At 37.3% G+C, this 25,419-nt stretch overlaps 2 protein-coding genes across 2 annotated transcripts in view; one reads left to right on the top strand and one right to left on the bottom strand.

Annotated features, from left to right (window-relative positions):
* The window catches only part of SLC15A5 (solute carrier family 15 member 5), an 86,694-nt gene extending 73,025 nt beyond the window's left edge, over positions 1–13,669 (top strand). Inside the window, 2 exon segments of the mRNA XM_070619699.1 lie at positions 8,354–8,459; positions 13,309–13,669. Of these exon segments, the coding sequence (XP_070475800.1) occupies positions 8,354–8,459; positions 13,309–13,456 (254 nt within the window). The 3' untranslated portion in view covers positions 13,457–13,669.
* Positions 13,670–18,318: 4,649 nt separating this feature from the next.
* DERA (deoxyribose-phosphate aldolase) overlaps positions 18,319–25,419 on the bottom strand; it is a 228,923-nt gene continuing 221,822 nt past the window's right edge. The window contains exon 9 of the mRNA XM_070619221.1: positions 18,319–18,726. Within this exon, the coding sequence (XP_070475322.1) occupies positions 18,463–18,726 (264 nt within the window). The 3' untranslated portion in view covers positions 18,319–18,462. The remainder of the gene's footprint in view (positions 18,727–25,419) is intronic.

Genomic DNA, 25,419 nt, shown 5'->3' with positions numbered 1-25,419 from the left:
TTTTTAATGCTATAAACATTTTTTTTTCTCATTCATGAAGTGCTTAATCCTATTCTTTGTCCATTTTTCTTTTGGTCTATTTTGTCTTGTTTCTTATTGATTTATATGTTCTTTAAACTTTGGGGATATTATCATTTAGTCATATTTATTGCTAATATTTTCTTAGTCTTAACTCAGCATTTAATTTTATAGATGAATTTGTTTTAGGCAAGTTTTGCGGATTTACGTAATCAAATCTATCAATTTTTTTATTGGGATTCATTTCATTGCATTTATCTATGATTTTGGAATTTTTGTAGTTTAATATTTTGAATATAATTTTCTCATCTGTGTGGACTTTATTTCTATGTTAAGTCAACACTTATTTGCTTCAAATAACCAAGTTTCACAACATAACTTGATATACGTTGTGAAAAGTTAGGCAAACCATAAATCTTCTTCAATCATAGGATAAATGGGATGAAACTAATCAGTTAGTGATTTATATTTTAATATATTCTTAGTTCTTCAGTGATCTTAGTACCATTTCAGAGCTACATTTCCTTTCAACTGCCTCTTGATTTTAGCTAGTATCACCCTTTTTTAACTGTTATAATTTTATGATATATATTACATATCAGGTCTTACTAACCATACTTCTCCTTTTGGTTACTCCTCATTTATAAAAATCATATTTCCTATGGTTTATATTTCCAGATAAGTGTTAAAATCATTTTATCAGTTTTCCCCAAGTCTTATTTTTATTTTAAAATGAGTAAAATGTGTTAGTTAATTTTAGAAAAAAATAAGGCTTTTATAATATTTAGTGTTCCATCTAAGTCTACAACATAACTTTTTCTTTTATTCAAGGCTTAAAAATTCAGTCCAGTAAGATTTTCTTTCCTTTATATATATCCTGAACATTCCTTATCAGAGTTGTTGTAGGCATTTTACACTCTTTTTCTTCTTGCTGTTATGAACTGAATCATTTTCCCTCATTACAACTCACCCAGATAATCGCTATTATATAGAGGGATTATTAATGCTTATGTCTTCATCTTGCATCCAACTTCCTAAACTGTCTTAGTATATTTATGAGAGTATACTAGTTGATCCTTTTAAGTTTACAGCAAAATAGCTAAAGATAAATATAACTTTTCATCCTTATTTCCAATCTTAACTCTTATGCTCTGCCTCTTTATCAGGACACTGAACTCCCAGGGCAATGTTAATACCAGAAGACAATCATGTTTTATCTTACAATCTTAATGTGAATCTCTCTTATTTGTCTAGTAAGCATATTTGTAGGTTTATAAAGATAAGCTTAAAGGATATTCTTTATCATAAGAAAATTTCTCTTTCTTGCTTTCTAAGATTCAAACAAATCAGGTTAAATTTTATTGAAGGCTTCTTAAACAGCTCTTGAGATCACCTTTTGATTTTATTACTGCTTCTGACAGTATAGTATATTTAATTCATAGATTTTCAATATTAAATCATTTGTACATACATGGGATCAACAATACTTGGTAGCATCAACACTTAATGATCCTTTGGTTATGCTCTGGGAAGATCTAGAGGAAAGATTCATTTCTTCTATGAAAATTAAAAGGCACTTTCAGGACCTAAAGTCTCTTTTAAAAATAATTCATTGTAACTTTTCCCCACTATTTCTTGCCTTTAAGATTTTTCATTTTTTCTTAATTTTGGCAATTAATGGTTTCCTAAATAAGCATTCCATTTCTGTAAGATTTCTGACACTAACATAGCATACTCATAACTAAACATTTTACCTCCTCTGATCCTTTTATTTTGTATCTTGGTTGGATTTGTCAGTTTTATTGTATTTTTGGTTACGTTTTCCTGCAGTAAATCAGTTCTTATAACTATGATATCTAATATACTTTAGTATATTGATTTTCTGCTCTCCTCTCTATTTCCTTTCTCCTACTTTCCTTAGATTTGTTTTGTTTTCTAATTTTTTTGTGTTGAATGTTTAGCTCATTTATTTTCATTCTTACTTTAGAAGTGAGAACATATGTGCCTTTAAATGAGCCTCTGAGTAGAAGTTGTATCAGTATCTCTAAATTTGTAAATGCAGGTTCTTCGTTTCTTTATTTTCTAAGTAATTTGTGATGGTGGCTTTCATTTCCTCTTGGACTAACTGTTTCTTTAGGAGCAGTGTCTTCAATTTCTAGGAGATTTGGTTCGTTACTAATGTTATTTAAACTTCTATTAGAGAGTAAATTCTTTCTTGGGATTAAACTATGTTGAAATCTTTTTTTTTCCAACGGTTGCCAATCTTCTTTTTTTTTCTGCTTTTTCTCCCCCAAATCCCCCCAGTACATAGCTGTATATTTTTTAGTTGTGGGTCCTTCTAGTTGTGGCAAGAAATCTTTATTAAACTCTTATCAATCACATTATTCTAATTTCCTCCATAATTTTCTTTTTTGCTTCTATCAAAAGTTGATCAAAGTGTGAAATACTCATTCACAAGAATTATTTATCTACCTATTTTTATTCCTGTATGTCCAACCAATTTTGTTACGTTTTCATTAGTTAAGGGATGTCCATTGACATATCTTCACCATTTGGATTGTGTTTTTTATCAATATCAAAAGATCCTTACTGTCCCTTTGACATGTTTTTTTCTTTGAACTCAACTTTGCCTAAAATTAGTATTTTCCACTATTTCATTTTTGTCTTTGTCTTTGTCTTATGAGTTCCTCTTTCTTTTTCTTCTTATTATTACTCTTTATTATTTTAAACTTTGTCATTTTGTTTTATGGGTTTTTTGTGTGAGCAACAGTTATAATATGTATTATAGTCACTTTTCCTTCCTCATATTGGCCTTTTTTCTAATATTTATCCTCAAAAGAAGAGATTTGCTGAGAGGCAGCATTTATCAGCTGAGAATGTGTACGGATTTCCTTAGCCCTGGTCATTTTCCATGTTTTTGCTAAAGTCTGTCAAAGTATGCCCATTAAAACCCAAGTAACTACAACAAGCAGACCTCTGGGCTAAAGTGAGAGCTTTACACCATTTTTTGGTTGTGCAACACTCTGATCAGATGGTGTGATTATAAACTGCAGTCTCCAGCATGAAGGACTATGGGTGCTCCCGAGAACTCACATTCATCTATAACGCAGTTCTGAGAACTACACTTCCAGATGCAGGGTCCCCCTACTGTGTCATGCTCCCATTACTTCTTGTCTGGTGGCTTATGGAGCTGCACTCCTCAGTGCAGTTTAGAAGCAGAGCTAGTTGATGCTGGGTGCTGATTAGACAGGTATGGGAGGGATCCTTCACCGCCCTAAAATGGTAATTATGCAGTAGAGGAACAGAAGCTACTGGTGTTCTGTTTAGAATTGACCTTTGTTTCTGCGCTGGGGGCATGTTCTGATTACCTTCTATTCACCCTGTTGGTGAGGGAGGGATCCTCCACCCTAAATAATATATACGGTGGCTGAAAACATGACACCTGACACCGGACAGATGAGACTCACCGGAGTTTCTTAATCACATATAGTCACAGTCCAAGGAGGAGAACATACCATGCAGGGCCACATGGGGGTTGCACTTCGGGACAGAGTGAGCAAGCAGAGTTTGGGGGGCCAGGCTTTGTAGAAACAAGACAGTAAGGTGACCCATGCTTCCTGCAGGAGGATCTGATTGCTTGTTTGAGCAATTTGAAGACTGGTAGGGAAGTGAAAAGTGTCAGGTTGAGGACTGGGTAAAGGACAGCTGGTCTGGCTGATAGGGGAACTAACCAGGTGGGGGAATTTCCCGCTGGGTGGGGAGCATATATGACAAGAGCAGGAAACACATGGTTAGGCCTTTGGGGCCTTGCGAGGCTCAAAGACGTAAAGGCAGCACACGAAATTTGGGGTCTTACAATACAGGGCATAATATGGGACAGGAATAAAGTATATTCCTCTTCCATATTAGCAACTTCTGTGCTCTTTATAATATCAGCCTGTGTGGGTCACCAATCCAATTTCGAAAGACTTCAATTTAGGGTAAATTACTCCAAGAATCTCACAACAGTTTGAATGTCAATTGCAGGATTTAGGTCGAAATGTTGTCCTAGGTATTTTAGAAGGAATTTGGGGTAAGCTATTTCAAAGACTGCTGTCCAGACATTTTTAAAGTATTGAGAAGATGTTAAGGAAAGTCATAAAAGTTGTACTTCCATTAGCACCAACCAGGGGCTGTAGCAGGACAGTTGTTATAAGAGTGAGAAGATGACGGGTCTCCTGAGCAATGCTTCACCTTACCTCTCTGTGCCTTCAGTCTTTAATCTGTAAAATACAAGAGCTAGTCTAGGTAATTCTAGAGTCCTCTTGTCTCTAAAATGACCACGATAATTTAAGATGAATAGAAACATTTTATTTCGTATCTATAAGGTCTAATACTCCAGAGTAATTACCTGTTAGTATGTCTCCCCTACTAATCTATGAGCTCCTTTTCTTTTCTTTCTTTCTTTCTTTTTTTTTCAGATGTAAATGAAGATGCGTTGGAGCAATGAGCTCCTTTTCTTAAGCAACTTGGAATGGCCATTCCCTGATACATGAAAATTTCTTAACAAATGATTTTCAAGTGAACAAATAAATCCAGCTGAGCAAAGGATATTTGGGCGAATTCTGAACAGTGCCAAATATTTTGGGAGTGTTCTATCACCTCAATAGTCGAACACTCGTTACTAGTTATCTGGGTACACTATTGAAGTATATAACCAAGCTTCACTGTGAGCATTAACAAATGGCACTTGGTGATCCCCCAGACTCTATATGTGGTACGTTTCTTCTCACGTGGTTAACCTTCCTGTCTACACAAGCTAAGAACTGGAGAAGTTTAGTTAGTCCCTTTCTAGACCTAAAGTCTTCCCTTTGTCTCCTTTTGCAAAGATGCTCCTGATTTCAATCAGCTACAAGAAATGTCAGATGAAAAATGGCACAAATGTGAATTATGACAATAAAAGTTTATAAGCTACTAAAATAAAGTTATAGTACCTAAGAGCTGAGTCAACTGACAATGTTAAATGAAACATTTTACAACCAGTCCTGGGATAATGATAGAAAAAAAGTAGCACACAGAACACGAAGAGATGTCTGACAGGAAATGGGCCCAAGATCAAGCTCAGGCTCCACGATTTTGTATGAGCTACCTTTAAAGTGGAGAGAGCAAGGCAATAATCTAATATTAATGGAGTGTCTCCTCTGTGTCCAACCCTTGATATCTATTATCTCTTTTACTTCTCATAATAGCCCAATGACAGAGGTCTTGTCCTTTTAGAGAGGAGAAACCGAGGCTGATGTGGTCCAGTTGGGCAAATGCCCAACAGCAAAACTATTAAATAATAGAGACAATGACTTCAAAAGTCTCTCTGACTCTGAAGCCCATGCTCTTTTTATATTTTTTTTACTCAATGCTATCTATTTACAGAGACTGATAATTTCTATATAAATAAAGCAAATTTTAGGTTTCATGAAGAATCTCTCTATCCAACTCGACGATAATGTTTGTTCCAAGTTATCAATTCAGGTGATGGTCCTCTTTACTATGAAGCTCACCATAAAAATTAACTACATGAAGAATGTTAAATTATAGCTAAATAAGGCAAAAAATGGGCTAGAATGAAGAGCAGCATTAGGAAAAAGCTGAGCACTAAAAATGATACTCAAGAAGAAATATAGGAGCATTATCAAGCATTTGAATAGTTGATATGGCAATCTTTCATTTTATTTTTTAAATAACTCCACTCACAAAATGTTTTGTGTTACTAATAAATTTCCGCTGCCTTTCTCTAACCTTTCTAATACAACATCCTTCTGTCACCCCACAAGCCCGTAATACCAAGTCACAGTTCTTCTCATTTGTGCCCACCACACTATCCCCAGTGACAGATGCAAGCACACCGGCATGCCCAGGGGGTCTGTCTCCTGATAGGCTGGTATTTGCTGTAATTGCACAATTTCTTAGAAATATTATGTTTTACCTTTAAAGATCTTATAAAATTTATATTCTTCTCCCTCATCTGACTTTGTTATAATATAAAGATAGTCTTTTCAATTACTTATTATGGACCAAAATTCATGCTCCAAGAAGAATTAATGTCATGTTAATTCTGAGACTTTGCATACCCTGTGCAAACTTCTCTTACTCTAGCCAGAGAAACACGGTGATAAAATGATATAATCGCGTGACATGCAAAGTGCTGATGTGAAATGAAAAGGACAGAAATATGATTGGGATATTAATTCAAGGGAAATAAGAAAATAGGACTGTTTGAATAGGCTTAGCAGGATGGTTTAGTTCTTCCTGAAAATAAGTGTGATATTATTTCACCTTACCTCTACATCCACCCCAGCTCCCCCCATTCAAGAACAATCAAATGTTTAGTTTCTAAACACACACACACATTAAGAGGACTACACAACACCCAATAGACAGACGTAGAGAGAAATATTCAGTGAAACTGCTCCTAAATACAAAACCATAAATTCCTTTTGTAATGGAATACAAATTAATAAAGTTGGAAGTAGAACTTACAAAATAGCTTTAAACTCAATACCAGATTTCATTTATAGGTCCAAGACTATAATGGACACAAGCTAATTTTTACAGTTGACTCATAATAATAGTCATTGGGAAGTTAAATGACAGAAGAGAAACAGCTTTAAATGGGAAGTGGCAAAATTAATCACAGATGTCATACTTATGCACTTGCTGACTACCAACCTTGAACAGAACACTTAATTCAAACCCCATTTAAAAGCATGCACTGTCAAGGGAGAGGTAAAGAACCATTTTCTAGTTCAGGAAGCAACCCACAACCCATGTGCCAAAGATGGCACTGAAGACCAAACCTTTTGGCACATAGAATGATTGGTCTGGTCCCACACCCCTCTTCACGACTATTGTAGGAGTTGCTCTTACCAAAAAGGCAAGAAAATGTCAAAAACGTTGGCATCTGACTATTCAAAGATGATCAGTGCCTGTTCTCATAATGCATAACATTTTTTGGAAATATTCTGCCCATTCAGAACAGCATAGAATTTAAGTTCTCTCTGTGAAGATAGATTTGCCTTTTAAACAATCTTTTAAACATTCTGTAATACTACATATCTATAATATATTTATTAATACTAAGATCCCATTGCTGTTTTAAAAGCATTGTATATAAATGTGTTGGATATATAATACGTAATATTTCATATAATGTGTTAAATAGTATCTCAAAACCCACTGAAGGAAAATCGAATGTGTGTGCAGAGACAGAGATAGAGATGATATAGATATAGACATTTAGATATAGATTTGGACCTGGAAGGAAAGAGGGAGCTCTAGCAAAGATCCAGCGCAAAACTCAAAGCTTAGGAGGAAAGGAAAAGGAATTACCTTGAATCCTAAATAGTTTCATATATACTCATATAATAGTTTCATATATACCAGTTTGACAATGTAAGGAAGTCGAGATAACTTATTTAGAAGTTTGGTTTTTTTTTTAAGATTGGCACCTGAGCTAACAACTGTTGCCAATCTTCTTTTTTTTTTTTTTAATTCTTCTCCCCAAAGCCCGCTAGTACATAGTTGTATACTCTAGTTGTTACCGCCTCTGGTTGTGCTATTTGGGACGCTGCCTCAGCATGACTTGACAAGAGGTGCCATGTCCTCTCCTAGTATCCAAACCGGCGAAACCCTGGGCCACTGAAGCGGAGCACGCGAACTTAACCACTCCGCCACGGGGCCAGCCCCATATTTAGAAGTATTAAATTGAAGGAATTACTGATCAGGTCAAAAGAATATCTTCATGGCAACCAGAGATTACAAGTAATTAGACCAATAGGGTCTATGATATTATAATAAGGTAACATCGGATTTATCTAAGTTGTCAAAATAATGTAACATCTGGCATCTACACATGTTATCTCACTAACCTCACAATTAGAATATGCAACAGAGTACCTGATCATGGCAAATATTTTTCATTCATTCAGTGTGTATTTGCTGAATAATCCCTATGTGCTGGGCACTGTTATAGATACTAGAAATACAAGGACAAATAAGACAAATGTGGTTCCTGCAAATTAATAGAATAATCAGGGTTACTTTTACAGCCCAGTTCTTCTGACACCTATATTGTGTGATGAAAATTGAATATTTTTGACCTTCAAAATATTTGGGGTCCTTTGCTTGTCCTTTTACTATTTATTACAGAATTAAATGAATTTTGACAATGAGTTTCAAATCAGCATTTTTGCTTTGTAGATATTGTTGAAGCAAACAAAGCTCTATGAATTATGGAATGATAAAATATTCACAGAAACTTACAATTCTGCAGTTGAATAACAATTACATTTGTTCCAAACAGGCAATTGGTTTCCAAACACATTAAACAAAGGCAATTTAGAAAGCTGCTTCTTCTTGGCATCATTAACATTGTTGAATGCCCTGGGATTCTGGAGTGTTTCACAAAGGTAAGTAAGTGTGTGGTAAGATGAACAATTTCTGAGTCTGTGAAATATTGATCTGGGAACCTCCACTGAGCCTATGGGAATCCTGTATGCCATGACTGGACAAATTAGCATATTAGAGAAATTTAACAGATTATTCAGAGCAAGAAATTTCAATTTAGACTTCGCTTTTTCCATCGATCCTTATAATAAAAGAGTGCTTTACTCAATTCTAAAACATGTTTTAAAACAAGATTTTTTCCGAATATCTAGTACCACTTTAGAATTAGAAATAACCATAAGGATAATAAGAATGAATGAGTCATTATCATTAAAAGCAAATATCATTAAACAAATAGCTAGAAATCTAATGATGCTTAGGATTTGGATTCCATTCAGGCCTTTAAATCAGCAGTGACCATTTCAAGGTCAATAACTATGCAAAATCATTTAGTTAGTCACCTGAGACCATCAGTGGCTTAATATGTATCATCTACCATCCATCCATCGCCAGCCCACCTCTCTCTCTCACTGATGTATTCTTGGATGGCTGTGTGCTTTTGAGCAAATCGTCTAACTTCTCTGAGCCTCTATTTTCACACATGTAAAATAAAGACATTAATACCAAACTCTTGTAAGCTTTAGGGAGATGAATTTTGATAAAGGGTCAAGTACAATGTCTGCCACATAGCAGGAACTAAACATCTTCATTTTCCTCACTTCCCTCCATGCATTCACCTACTTAGTGATATTTTGTCCCATCCATTGTCACTTTTCCATTGCCTAAATCATTCTTTTATTAGTGTAATAAATCTCTTTTGGAACATCAACTGTGTGATGGGTACTGTAGTAAACTAGAAGGACACAAAGTCAGTAAGTCAATAAATGTTTAGTGCCGCCTATGCTCCTGCTCTCATGGAGCTTATGATCTAATATAAGAGAGGCAGTTAAATCCCATGCAAGGCAGAATTAATGACAAAAATCACAAGTCTTAATGGTTCCCTGAATTTTTGAATTTCTTACCCTCCAAAGTGTATGTTACTAAATTGACCCTCCACAGTGGATAATTTTTCTAAAATGCCCATCTCGTTCTTAGATTGAAAACCAAATCAGAAAATCAGAGGGGCTGGCTCCGTGGCCGAGTGGTTAAGTTTGCACGCTCTGCTGCGGTGGCCCAGGGTTCGGATCCTGGGCGCGGACATGGCACCACTAGTCAGGCCACGTTGAGGCAGCGTCCCACATCCCACAACTAGAAGGACCTGCAACTAAGATATACAGCTATGTACAGGGAGGGGTTGGGGAGATAAAGCAGAAAAAAAGAAGAAAAAGATTGGCAACAGTTGTTAGCTTAGGTGCCAATCTTTGAGAAAAAAAAAGTACTGAGGACTCCAAACAGCTTTAAAAAAAAACAAAAAGAGAAAAGAAAAGAAAATCAGAGAATCTTGCAGAAGGATCCAACAGGAATGTCCTTAGCTTTATAGCAAAATATAGTCAGCAAGGAAAATGAAGCTGAAGTCAAGGCCTCTTGCCCCTCCATCCATTGCCTCCAAACACACAAGTGGTGCCCATCTGCCAATTCTCACAAACCTATGCTGTTTCTGAATTGCTACTTTTTATCCCACTATAAGGTTTGTCTCTTGTCTTTCACAAAGTAGTTTAAAAGGCAATCTCTAGAGCCAGCCTCATTGAATCCAGTTCCATAACTTAGCTGTACAAGTTTTAGCAAGCTGTTTAACCTTGCTTAGGCCTCAGTTCCTTCATTTCTAAATTGGAAACAATAAGAATAGTAGCTGTGCCATAAAGTTGTTGTGAGGGTGAGTAAATGCTCAAAAATATTAGCAATAGTAATAATAATGGCCTCGTACTTTGCCTATGCTCCCTTCTTCCTCCTCTTTATTCTTCTTCTAGACTCATACTGATTGTGGCCAAAATGACCATAATTAGGGGCTGAGTTCAGATAGAAGTAGCACTGGAACCAGAGTCTATTAGCTCAAGGATGTACTCATTCATTTCTTCATTCATCCATTCATTCAACCAACATACTAAACATTGTTCCAGGCACTAGAAAAATAGAATTGAAGAAAGCAAAGTACCAGTCTATGTGGAGCTAACATCTAATGCTCAAATTAAAATATTTAAGTGTGATTCTTTCTCTATGAATGTTAAGTAAGTGAGTTGAGGGATGGTAGAATGTGGTACAGAGAAGGAGGCAAGAATAAAAACATAAAAGCACCAGAGATTGGAGGAATGAAAGATAAGAAGGGACTAAGTAATACCATAGGATTTATTTAGAAATAAACCTGATTCTTACCAAATCTTCTCCATCTCCTGTACACTTTATTTTCTCCTCCGTACTTTTTGAGAAAAGGAAAAAAAGAGAGGATGAAACAAAGCAGAAAGGAAAGAAATTAACTGTCCATGTGTTGGGCACTCCTGTATATTAGGCAGCATTTTAGACACATACAAATGACCTCATTTAATCTCCACCACCTTCCTGTTACATAGATCTTATCACTCTACTTTATAAATAAGAAAACTAAAGTGAAAATCTAGGTAAGTAAATTGACTAAATTCACACAACTAGGATTCAAACCCAAGTTTGTTTATCTCCAAAGCCCATACACTTTCTCCTGTACTGTGCTGCTTCTAGGTGCCACAGAGGAGACCTCTACCTGCTCTCTGACAACCCCTTAACTCTGGTGGGTAGAGAAGAAACCAGTCCTTTCAGTTAAAGTAGCTATACTTATCCCCACTTGTTGATCAGCCACTCCACAGGAAAAGAATGGAGTCATATATCAGAAGAAAGAAGAATCTGGAAAATTTCTTCCTGGCAGAGATTAAGTAGCTAAAACCAACTACATTCATGCAAAGTCACACGTTGCCTTGGGTATCTATTGTCCACTGGGATTGGATGAGCCAAGGCAGAAGTGTTAGGCAAGAAATTGTACAGAATCGAAGGCAGTAAGAGCAGAGTCTGCAGTGAGGAGTACACGATTCCAATATATTTCTGTACTGACTGTTGTTGTCAAATACTGAAGAACAATAAGCATGCAAAGAAACAGGAGAAAACACAGGTGTCCCAGGGACAGCATTATTGAAACATATTATTTATGAGTCAGATAGTGTTTGATCTTAATACATGTCCAGTTTTTACTAAACCCAAAGGCATATCTGATCAAGCCAGATAATGGTAAAATATCTGTTAAGAACAGCCCCAAGTTTTTCTTGCCCCCAAGATCTTGAGGACAGTGTATTAATTATGAAACAGCATCCTCACCAATATACACATGGAATTAGGTGTGCATTACCCCTGGGGGCACTCCCACACCAAGTTTATATTAGTGTGATGCAATCCTGGTCTAAGTCCTAGAACCAAACCAGTCTTGTCAGGGTGACTGGGATGTCACCTGAGTATGGTTAAAGATTATCCGTGAATGTCAACCCAGACTTACCTTTCATTCGTACCCCAATAACCCCAGCCCCTGCCTCTGTCTGTATTAGAGTTCTCCTCAATCTAATCTGAAATAGAGCAATGGTGACATGTCATACCCAAGGCTCTCCAGGTTGGGGGAGAAGGAAGTAGGTAGATGAAACATCTTTTCCTTGCTGAAAAGTATTATACAAACATCTCTATAGTGCATAATATAAATACGAATCCTACTCTGGGTGCTAAAATGAAAACATACTACACATATTTCTGGGGGGAGGGAACAGAAGAGCATTTGTTTTTATAACTTGACACCATTGTCCCTCCAATGTTGTAAAAGGCACCTTATAAAGCTGATATCATTGCACTTATTTTGTCAATGATACCAGTAATTTTTGTGCATAAGCTGTGACAATTATTGAAAGCAATATAAATCTCAGACAAATGACTAGTTATTCAAGCATATTCTTCTCTTACAGCTATTTTCAGCAATATATTGAGAGAAGGAAAAGAAGGCAAAACTAACTTTGGAAACCTTCACGAATCAAAAATAGATGTCTGATCCCAGAAACTTATGTATTTTTGGTACAATTAAACTTGTAGCCCATATTCATTTGTTCATTCAACAAATACATATTGGACATCTGCTATTACCAGGCACTGATCAAGGCACTAGGAATACAGCAGTGAATAAAGCAGTCTGACATTCCTACCCTTCGCTCGCTCAAAAGTGTTTAAGAAAGTAATTTGTCTTTAGATGCCATAGAGGGAACAGACCAGGATTCAGAGTCAGAGAGGTCTGGTTCCAAACCCAAGATCTGCCAACTACTATTCACATGAACCCTAAGCAAGTAATTTAGCATCTTAGAACTTTGGTTTCCCTATCTGTGAAATGAGGATGATTCCATCCCTCTCGGGTTGTAGTGAGAATTCAATAAGTTAGGGTGAGTGTAGTGCCCTAGCATGGTGCCTGGTACCTAGAAGATACTCAGGAAAACAAGGTTTTTCTTGGGTCAGGGGTGGAGGGTACACATTCCAGAAATATATTCATGGATTTCTTCTTTGACAGTGGTGTTTTCCACATAGTCTCAGCATCCAGTTTACAAATTCCCAGTATATCTGATAAACTTTTCATAAGTTCTGGCTGCCATGAAGTCTGTAAAGTTGATAGGATTTCAGCCTTTCCGGTCTGTCTTTCTGTCAGGCTCACTACAGGTTGTAAGAGCGCCATCTAAAGGTCCTATGAGACGCCTTAATATGTACTAAAACTCTCTTTGTCATTTCGTAAAGAGTGTTCTGGTGAGCAGCGCTCTTAAATAATCATCACTGTTGTGCCAGTATCTATGGGCCCATAATAAAAGATAGACAAGCTCAGGAGCAAGCAAATGATTTATCCAGTCATCTACATCTGGTCCTAAAAAAAAGCTTTCTTTCTTTCTTTTTTAGATATTGTAATCTAAATCATTTTAATGCCCAGAACATCAGTGGAAGTAATCTTGAAGAAACACTTCTCCTCCATGAAAAGTCTCTGAAAGTTTATGGCAGTACACAGGAATTTTCTTCAAGTATTGATCTTTGGGAGACAGCCCTATGAAACTGTATTTGACTCTACCTGTCTTATGTGCAAAGTTTTCTTCAACTGAGCACTTTACGCGCTTTAGCTTAAGAGCTAATATGTATGGGAGTGGCTTTATGAGTATTATCTGTGTACTTTATTTGCAAAGACTAATTATGACTCCTCTAGTGAACTATTATGCTTTTGCATAAACGTTATGCATTAGAATTAATAAAGTAATTTCAAAGTCTCAATGATTACTCTATCACAACAAAATGACAGTTTCCTATACATCACAGTACTTTACTAAATACTAGTACATTTACTAAATAAAGTAAAAAAATTTACAATTTTTACAATTGTTCAGCCATTAAAAGCAACAAATATGATAATTTTTAGTTTTAATGTGCCATTAGAATCAAAATAACAGTATGCAATAATCTTCCTTTCAATACATTTATCCAGCACTTCTTGCATGCCAGGCATTGCGATCGTATCCTGCCCATGTCTGAGTAAATGATCAATCTGCATATGATTTTACTATATTTGATCTTGATATTATGCTATCAAGATACAAATTGATGAAGGAAATTTTCTCTGAATGAAAATCAACGTTCCTAAAATAGAGGTCCTAAACAAAGAGAGAATATTCACAAACTGAAGAAGTTATAAAGTAAATGTAAATGATGGAATTATTGAGATTAAAGGAAAGAAGAAAATTAAGAAAGGTTAAGTGAGTATGGAGAGAAGGGTGAGGGATCAAATCAAATGGAGATGCTCCCCTAACCCAAATGGTATCTTTTGGTCTCCAATGCTATCAATTCAGAGGCATGCAGAAAATTGTCTTCCAAAAGAGATTCTCCCTATAAAAGCAAAGAAATGTGGAAACTCATGCAAAAAAATAATAAACTAATGTCAAATAAAACTAATGTCTCATACTTTTGTAGCAGTTCCTGTCAAAGTTTGGTTGAGGACCACCTGCTTTAGGGGAATCTTTCTGGCCCCTGCCAAAGACTGCCTTAACATAAGTCCAGGAATCAGTGGTTTTAATGAACACACCCCATCATTCTCATGCTCCCTAAAGGTTGAGCACCACTGCTTTCCAGGACAGTTCATGCTGGATAGGATGGGTAGGTTTATCAGCTGATTGCAAATGATTCTGCAATTAAGCACCTCCCTTGTGTATACCTAAAAAATTTTAGATCAGCAGAATAAAAAATTTATTCATCTTGATTAGATATGATATGCATTTTTAATTGCGAAAGAGCAGCTGTAAAGCACCAGGTGTTTCTCTTACTCCAACTATTTTTCGTTTATTTGCTTGTTTGTTTTGAGGACAAATAGAAAGACTGGCTCTTACAGACATAAATTCTTGCCCTGTAACTTTTTCGAATCCTTCTTTTCTTAGTATTTCTTCTCTGACAACACAGTGAAGCCTACCCCCGATATGCCGTCGAAACTTTCTTTGCTGGAAAAGGTTAAATGCCAAGTTTGCAATTTGGGTTAATGAACACTCAAAAGATCAAGAAACCTTTAAACAGCTCCCCTCAGTACGAGTGAGAAACTCTATCAGTCTCTCTCACTGTTAGAAAAAGGGTCTGCCTTATTTTGTTGTTTTTCCCCCAAATTTGCCTTCATCTCCTTAATTTCTACATCATAATAGAAAAAGGTGCTCATTATGCTTTCACTTACCCGTAGAAATGAAAAGAGATCTACAGAATTATAAAATTGACCCAAAACAAAGACCAAAAGAGCTTAGAATTCTCACATTGAGGTTGACACTCATGATTAGCTAAATTGCAGTAGCTACAACATGCTTCCATTCGGAACAGGATGCATTCACACAGCAGTTTCTTCTCTAGTGCCTAGCAACATTATCATTGAGCACCTGGAATAGTTTAGGCATTAAGTGTAATTGGTTTTGCTTTACATAAATCTGTAGCTTTGTAAATAAGCGGAGCATTTCAGCTTCTATATAACACCAATTAACTTAAAGGGATGCGTTGTTTGCAGAAGCCTGCTGGGTCTGTACTGTATTTCTCCAGTAATATGCTCAGTGGCAGGCAAAGTTCTGTGTCCCTGCAGTGTTCCATTTACTCCCAGTCACTTGGTGCCAAGGCTCTGTACCCAGCCACTCATTTGCTCCATTTTTCAGTTGTGAAAGATTGGGAAAATGAAGTCTTCCCTAAGAAGCACCTTTTGTGCTCTATTTCCGTCCATGATTGAGACCTGAAAGGCAAGGTATTTGAAAATGTTTTCTGTGACCCACAGAGCACAGGTCTGACCCCATCTGATTCTGTCCACAAATGACAGTGACATCTCTTTCCTCTTCCTTTTATTGGTAACACTTTAATCCAATACATCCAAAAGTCTACTACACTGAGCCTGTATACAAAATTAAGAAAACCACATTCTTCTTATATGAATTTGCTAGTGAAAATGTTTCCTTTGGAGTGGTTTTTTTAATAGCACTCAGAAATCTGCTCCTGGAAGCTGGTCAATTTTTCCAAGCTCCTTGGACACTTCCCCTTGTTATCTCTTTACTCGACTTAATCCCTTATCTCTCATAGCCCCTTCAGGTAATCTTGATTTATAGCATTCATTCCACCCTGGCCAACCTCTAATGCTCTTGGTTTCTGAAAGTGTTTTATCGACTATCAGAATAATAATATCATCAAAAAGTAGCTCATGATTCCAAAATGTTTCCTATTAATATTGTGTGATTTACAAATTGAAGGAGAGAGACCCACCCCTGCTGAACATTGTCAGGATTCCTTGTTTTACGAGAAGAGAGCTTCAGCATCAGTACCTTCAACCAGTCCAGCAATGGCATACACCACCTCCCCTGCAAGAGAAGCCAGTGTACAATTACCAGTCACAGGCTTATGGGTAAAGCCCTCAAATAAAAATCAACAGCCAAGTGATGACAGCACACAGGTGCTGCTAAAATTCAGGTCTGCTGTATGGAGCAGGGAAATTAAAGGAACCACTAACAATAACAACTCATATCTATGTCACCCATTACAGTTTACAAGTTGCTGTCACACACATCATCACATGTGATTAGCACCACCCCTCTGGGAGGTAGGCACATTTTGGCAAGCCCATTTTGTAAATGGGAAATTGCAGCTCTGAGACATTAAGTGATTTGTCAAGGGTCACAGAGATAGAAATGGCACAGACGGGACTTGAATCTTGTTCTGTGTGTCTCTAAAGTGCCAGCTCCTTCTACAAACAGCTCTCATAATGTCACCAACACTGGACATCCCCAACCACTTAGGCAAAACACTCTCTACATCATCCAAAAGGGAACAAGAATGAGAGGAAAGACCATGTCGAGATTAGAGACCCTGAGAAAGTGGTTCACAAAAAACATCCATCTTTCTACCATTTCTTCCCCCTCAATCCACTTCCTCTATGGAGCCCTACACTGGCCACTTGCGAACCTCAGGCTTTCAGAAGCACCCACTGAAAAGATCCACCCAGACTGACCAGATTGGGGGGATGTCTCAGCCTCAAAAATGTCCTTTCCTTCTCCTTTTATCAAAATGCTCTGGATGTGCTACAGTCAATTCCAAACTGCTTTAGAAAAGAACAATTTGAGAAAAACAAATTTATCCCAAAGAATATTATTAGTAATTGTGAAGACTCTTGCAGTACTTGCTAAGTGCAAAACACTGTTCTAAGTATTTTTTTATATATTAGCTCACTTAATCATCACAATAGCCCTATGAGCCAAGTACAATTGTTAACCCCATTTTACAGATAAGAGACGTGAAGCATAAAGGAGCCAATAACTTTCCAAAGGTTATACAAGCAGTGTGGACAGAGCAAAAATTTGGACCTAGGGAGTCTGACTACAAATTCTGGGCGCTAGCCCTCTCTATAAAACTGCCTCTCAGCATAGCTGGTGTCTACAATGGATCTTTATATATTCTCAGGGTGATTCCAGGGAAGAACACGACTTAGCCAGTGTATTTCAGTCTTTTTCTGTCCCAACACACAATAATATGACTTCTTCCATTGGTAATTGCTAGATTGAAACAACAGCGATTCTTAACACCCCTGGGTTGTGCCCCTTCCCTCTCCTTCCGTGTATATTACTGATTCCTGCTTTAACCCAAAGGCAGGATTCTAAGGGCAGAATTTCAGGCTCTGTGGTAGTGAGTTTCTACATCTATCTAAGAATTGTTATATGGGCACTTTTCTAGTGCTCCTCAAATTACAATGTAAGCCATCTGTTCCTCAAATAAAGCAGTCATCATGAGATAAAGATGGAACATGAGGTCAACTACATTCTTCACTTCCTTAGCATCTACGCAGACATTCTCTGGGATTCTTCCAGCCCTATTCTTCAGTGAGTGTAAAATTGCCAAAGATGATCAAGGATAGTAATGACAAGACTCAGTCTCTCTCTTTTTCTCTCTCTCATTCTCACCTTCTCTTTCTCTGTCTCTGGCTATGTGTCCCACTAAGGTTGTCTACAGTAGAATACATGCTATTTGACCACCAAGATCATTTCCCCGGGGGTTCCCTGTCATTAGCTCACTCAGAGAGCTTACTAAGTATTAAATAATAATGGCACCCAAACCCTAATCTGTCACCCATCTTGGACAGGTTTGAATCCCTTTACTGGCTGGGAATCACGTTGTTTCTTAAGCCTGCTAAACCACAAGTGACCAAACCTCATATACATGGAGTAATGAGTCAATAGCCTATGACAAGTGTCTATTACCACGGTAGCAGCAAGTCAGGAGCACATTTAATGACATTTATGCAAAGAGCAGGGTAGCAATTCAACCAAGGATAAAAAATGGAGAAAAATGAAACCAGTGGGAAGCAGAAATTTGGCAAAAACCAAGAAGAAGTCACCATAACATCAAAGATACTACCAAAAAACATATGAGTCATCATCATGGACAGTTTTAATTTTCCCAAAGCAATTTCTTGAAGGAAAATGAGAAAGAGGGTAGCGGGGATATGCTAAATCTTAAAATAAGAGAAAGAGCTCTTCTGTCAGAAATGCCGGAGAGGACGAGTGAGCTTCAAAAGCAAGAGCAGTGAGAGGCCATCTGGGACACTGATTTCTCATTTTGGCATAGTGTGTTGCACACAGTAGGTTGCGTTGATTCATATGAATTGATTATGACCCCCTCGAGCATGCCAGAATGCTTTTTACCATTTTCCCAAGCCTCTCTTACACAAGTTAAACCTTTCTGCCCAGTTTCCACAGTGTCTCTAGAAATGCAGACTTTTGTTTCCCGTGCAGCTTGTGCAGTTCTGCCTTGTTTCACTGCAGCCAACCGTGCCTGAAAGACAGGAACAAACAAGATGGACAAGTGTGGCAGTGAATGAACCGCTTTACTGCAATTAGAAGTTCACGGAGAATAAATTATCCTCGAGTTCAAGCTGTCCAGCAGTAATTCTCATTAATAATAACACTTCAACAACAGTCTGCTTCCCACAACGACAGTGAGTGCGAGAAACTTTATCATTACTCTTGAAGCAGGAGTCACATCCCAGAAGGCTAGCCCGGATCACCATATGCAGCACACCAGAGAAGTCTTAAATTATAAAGAAGCTTGAATGCATAGCTGTCCATGAAGTTCACTGGCTAGATGAGCAGGTGGAAAAAAACCCAAGGGCTTCTCTCTTTCAGCTTTCTCTTCTAATTCATGCTAAATTATAAATGGTATTTTACGTTGATGAGTAAGTCTATCTAAAAGGATACTTTTCTCTCTTCTTGCCTCATTGAGGACTTCTCTTTTACTACAGTATCCTTATTTCCTACAAAAGTCCGCAAGGTTGTAGAGAATATGTGGTCCATGAAACAGAAATTTTTGTGGAGATACATATCTCCACATATACGTATATATATGTAAATATATACATATACATATACATATACATATACATATACATAGATAGGTAGATAGATTGATAGAGAGGGAGACAGTTTCAGCCAGTAGTTGATGCTGGCTATCCACTAGGAACCTTTGTTCCTCTCTGTGTGGGCCTCTTCATGTTGTCTCTCTATATGGGTTACTTTGCTTCTTTGGATCTTAGTGGCTGGTCTCCAAGGGCAAGTATCCCAAAAAAGAAAGCCAGGCAGAACCCTTATTGCCTTTTATGATCTAGCCTCAGGGGCTACACAGATCACTTCTACTGCAGTCTATTTGTTGAGACAGAAAGTCCTGTCTGAGTTTAAGGAGAGGGGAAATAGATTTCATCTCTTCATGAGAAGTAGTGAGATTCTAGAAATTGATCTGGGACCAGAATGTTGCTGTGGACATTTGATGTTTAAAGATGAACAGATATCTATTAGACAAACAAAGGGCAGTAGGAGGAGCATTTCAGGTAACGTTAGGAAGTAGCACAAGCAAAATACCAAAGTATGAAATACACAGCTTATTCTGAGAACTGAAAGTCATTTGGACTTTTGACTGCAGCAGTTGGTTGACTGGAGCACAAGATTCAAGGGCAGAATAATATAACAGATTTTTGTTTCAAAAAGAACACTCAGTCAAAAACATAGACTATAAATTGGCAGGAACTAGACAAGTGTTCACCCAGTTAGATGACTATCTATAAGTGAATATTGGTAAGAGATAATAAGGTCTGGGGTTAGGGTGGCAGTGCTGGAGATGGAGAAGAGGGAAGAACATAAGAGGATCAAAGGCAGAATAATAGGAAGGAACTATTTATTGAATTTCTACTGTGCATTTAATTATCTCATGTGATTTTCACAATGACTCTATGTGCCTGGAATTATCATTGTCTTCCTTCTATACATAAGGAAACTGAGACATGAGAGGTCAAGCTACTTGCCCATTTTCCCGCAACTAGAACTCGGATTCATAGAGTCCGACACTGAAGCCCACATATTTATTTACTTAGCTATACTGATTGGATGTGGTGATGAAAAAGGAAAAGGAATCCAGGATCATCACCAGGTTTCTGACTTACGCAACTAAGTGACTGTTAATGCCACTTAACTAGATAAAGAAGTACAGGACAGGGGAACGAGATAGTGGAAAGGATACGAACGTGTTTGTACATAATGAATTTGAGGTGTATGAAGGAAATTGAGCGGAGTTTTAGAATACCCAGTATAATTGGTTTTGTTCATACAGAAATGAATCAGAGGCATCAAGCATTTATACTTAAAAAGGACCTTAAAGAACATCTAGCCAAATTTTTATTTTATAAATGAGGAAATCTGGGCCCTAAGAGGTGATGAAACTTGCCCATTGATAAACATATATTTAGCTGGTAAAGCTTCCAGCACTTCTGACTCTCAGTCTAGCTCAGTAGAGTATGAATTCTCCAAAGAATCATTAGGGAAGAAGAAAAGTGTCCATAGTCAAGTGCTGGATTAAACAAATAATTTAGTTTGATTTTTTCAGGACTTCTCAGAGGCTTTATTATGTACATTTGGAATAGCTAAAAATGGATTTGGTATTCAAAGTTTTCGAATTTATGTGGCCACGCAATCTTTACTCAGAGAACACTTCCCAGCACTGATCTTGCTATACATTATTAAAGTGGGCAGGGTGGAAAATACATAGGCTTTGAAATCAGATAAGGTTTCAATGTCTCTACCATGTAGTAGCTGGGCAGCCTTTGCCATGTCATTTAATATCTCTGAGCCTTAGCTTTTACATCTTGGAATAGGTTAAGAACATACTCTTCACAGAACTTTGTACATCAACATATATATAAAGAATGTGGCAAAGACCCTCAGACATGAAGTGGTCAATACAAATTAGTCACTCACTATTTTCTCCTCCTCTTCAACTAGCAATATTTATTGGATATCATCTATACTCCCAAAACCATACACAAATATATATTCATTACTACTATATTCTTCACTGTTATTTCAGAAAAACTAAAATCATTCAGTCGTATCCTTTTATTTTACTCCAAATAAAATTTTTATCCATTAATATCAATCACTTTGTTACCAAACCCTAAATTCTTCCAATTTGGGGGCCAGAAGAGATGGAGGAGCAGAAATCTCTTATCAGAACAAAAAGTCCCTGTTAATTCATCATAACAAGTCTACATTTCATGGATTTTAAAATTTCTCCAGATACACAATTAACATGTCTCTTCTTCCTTGGTATTTATAATTGAATTATAAATGGATTTATTGTTTCATACAGATTATCACTATATAAGATGGAAAGAAACTGTGATGGTTAATTTACGTGTCAACCTGACTGGGCCATGAGGTGGCCAGATTAAACATTATTTCTAGGTGGGTCTATGAGGATGTTTCCAGATGAGATTAACATTTGAATCAGTGGACACTGTAGATTGTCTTCCCTGTTGTGGGTGGACGTCATCTAATCCATTGAGAGCCTGAATAGAACAAAAAGTAGAGGAAGGGAGAATTCATCCCCTTCCTACCTGCCTACTTGAGCTGGGTCATTGGTCTCCTGCCTTCAAACTGAGACTTTCACCATTGCTCCCCTGATTCTCAGGGCTTCAGACTTGGGCTGGAATTACACCACTGGCTTTCCTGTGTCTCCAACTAGCAGAAAACAGTTTGTAGGACTTCTCAGCCTCCATAACTGTGTAAGCCAATTCTTCATAATAAATCTCCATATGTATATTCTATTCGTTCTGTTTCTCTAGAGAACCCTGACTAACACAAAGTTGGTACTGACAGTGGTTCTAGAGAAGCAGAATGTTATGAATGAGTTTTCTGAAATGCTTCTTGAGTTTCTGGAATTGGCTCTCTAATCTAATTATATTTAAAGATGCTAATGACTCTTCCATATCCGGTAGTTAAGAGGGCACTGATAGTCCATGGTATGATCTGGCAATAGAGATATGCAAAACATCTGCATTGGCTACTCTTAATCAACCACTTATAAGAATCAAGAAGCTAGGTAACTGTCTATCATATTTTCAAGTATTTTTGAAAAACTAATGAATATAATGACATTGACTGGTTGCTCCTAGACAAAGTGGTGAAAGAAAAGGATGAGCGCAGGGGTTTGAATTCCCAGTTCAAACACCACATAAGTGACCTAAGAGTTTCTATGTGTGTCCTGAAGGAGACCCTTATCTCCTCTAGCTACAGGGCTGAAATTGCTGAAAATCAAGTTCAGAACCATCCTGTGACTGGTAGAATTATGACACAAGTTGAAGTTCTAGCCTCACGGGGTGTTTATTGTTAAAGTGATGGCATTGATTGAGAAAGAATAGGTTCCTGTAAGTTGGAATGGGAATGTGTGGGAAGACCTTGATGAAGCCAGGGACATTAGGCCTCTAAATTCTGATGAGTCTTTGCCAGTGGAAAAGATCTCCCCACTGCCAGTGGATCAGTCTCTACACCCGTAATATTATTGACTTTTCTACTTTATCTGAGGAGATTCTCTCTGCATTGCCTGAGGAAACTGTAATGGCTTCTCCTGAGACAGTTGCCATGCAAGACAATACTGAGTGTCCTTAGGACCTGTCCCACCACACCTCTTTGCTCCTAGACCTATAGTTAGACTCAAATTCCAGCAGACTCCAAATGATGAGGTACAACGTGTAACCCATGAGGGGATGCATTACACTCCAGAAGAGTGTACATGAGTTTTCTAATATACACAGCCAGAAAATCAGGGAACATGTGTGGCTATGGATACTAAGAATATGGGATAGTGGTAGAAGGAATATAAAGTTGGATTGGGCAGAATTTATTGATAAGCGTTCACTAAGCCAAGATTCTGCATTTTAATGTCAACCAGAGAGTTAGAAAGGGCTCTCTAACAGTTTGTTCAGTTGGTTAACTGAAACATGAACCAAAGGGTGGCCCACAGTGAGCAAACTGGAAAAGCCCAACCTACCTGAGTTTAATGTATTGGAAGGGATTCAAAGACTTAGGGAGATAGGAATGTTTGTGTGGATTTGTCATTTAAGACCTACTCACTCACATTTGGAGGGTCTAGAAGACTTTGGTGAAAGCACCAATACTATGATAAACAAATTTTTGAGGGAGCCCCAGCATCCTTAAAGAACTCTGTGATCATTATTCTCTGTAGGCCAGTCACAGAATTGGAAAACCTAAATGCAATAAGAGTGATTGGATCCCAGGGTGGCAGGGGCCAAGTGGCAGCATTCAACTACCAAAGGCTGGGTGGGAATGATTACCATAAAGGACAAAAGATCAAACAGCAATCAGAATAACCTGACTTACACAGACCTATAGTATTGGGTAGTTGATATTGGTGTTCCTAGACATGAAATGCTAAATTCTTACTTGATCTATATAGGCATAAAAGTTCTAGTCAAGCAAACAAAAGTCTTACCTGAATCATAAAAAGAGAGAGTTACAGTCATTCAATTAGTTCCCAGGCTTGAGCCAGAACCACTCTGATGCAGGGGAGGCCAGGTATCTTTGAGAAAGAAACCCCAGTACACTACAGAAATTTTATATTGCTAATTTTCCTCCCAGCTTTTCCCAAAAGGGACCCACTGCCTTTTATGAGAGTACCTGTACCTTGGGGAAAAGAAAATATTCAGACATTTTGGGGACTACTGGACACTGGCTCTGAATTGACACTGTGGAAACCCAAAACATCACTGTGGCCCACAAGTCAGAGTAGATATTTATGAAGGTCAGGTGTTCAACGGAGTTTTAGTTCAGATCTATCACACAGTGGGTTCAGTGTGTCCACAAACCCATCTTGTAGTTATTTCCTGACTTCTAGAATGCATAATTGGAATATACATACTTAACATTGGCTCCTGACCTGTAGAATGAGGGTTATTGTGGTAGGAAAGGCCAAGCAGAAGTCATTAGAACTGCTTTTACATAGAAAAATAGTAAACCAAAGGCAATACTACATTCCCGGAGGGATTGCAGAAATTAGTGCCACTATCAAGTACTTGAAAGGTTCAGGGGTGGTGATTCCCACCACATCCCCCTTCAACTCTCCTATTTGGCCTATAAAAAAGACAGATATCAATACACAATAATCAACAAAACGAAAAGGAAGATGGCAACAAGAGAAAAAAAGAGGGGTAAAAGAGCTAAAAGACTAACAGAAAACAAATGACAACAATAAATCCTTTCCAACAGATAATTACTTTAAATGTAAATGGATTAAATTCCCAAATCAAAGTACATAGAGCAGCTGAGTAGATAAAAAAAAATAAGACCAAACTATATGCTGTCTATAAAAAACTCACTTGAGGTTTAAGGACATATATAGCTGAAGAGGAAGGGATGAAAAAAGATATTCCATGAAAATGGTAGCCAAAACAGAGTAAGGTTGGCTGTACTTATATCAGACAAAATCAATCTAAAGTTCAGAACTGTCACAAGAGACAAAGAAAGACATTATATAACAATAAAAAGGGTCAATTCAACAGGAAAATATGACAAGTATAAATACATATGCACCCAATATCAAAGTTTCTATAAATACATAAAAGAAACATTTTCAGAACTGAAGGGAGAAATAGACAGCAATATAATAATACTAGGATACTTCAATATCCTACATCCAATAATGGATAGAACATCCAAACAGAAGATCAATAAGGAAACAAAGGAATTGAAGAAGCCACAAATAAATGGAAAGATATTCCATGCTCATGGATTGGACAAATTAATATTGTTAAAAATGTCCATACTACTCAAAGCAATCTACAGATTCAATGCAATACCTGTAAAATTCCAATGGCATTTTTCACAGAAATGGAGAAAATAAATCCTAAAACCACAAACAACCCCAAATAGCCAAAGCCATCCTGAGAAGGAAGAACAAAGCTGGAGGCATTACATGCCCTGATTTCAAACTATGTTACAAAGCTATAGTAGTCAAAACAGTATGGTATTGGCATAAAAACAAACACATAGATCAATAAAACAGAATAGCAAGCCCAGAAATAAACCCACATATATGGTCAATTAATTTATGACAAAGGAGCCAAGAAAATACAATGGAGAAAGGACAGTCTCTTCTGTAAATGGTGCTGGGAAAACTGAATAGCCA

This window comes from Equus przewalskii, chromosome 5 (assembly GCF_037783145.1).
Source record: "Equus przewalskii isolate Varuska chromosome 5, EquPr2, whole genome shotgun sequence".
NCBI classification, from domain to species: Eukaryota; Metazoa; Chordata; class Mammalia; order Perissodactyla; family Equidae; genus Equus; species Equus przewalskii.
The sequence above is the reverse complement of the archived record's forward strand: the minus strand, read 5'-3'. Positions and strand labels throughout refer to the sequence as shown.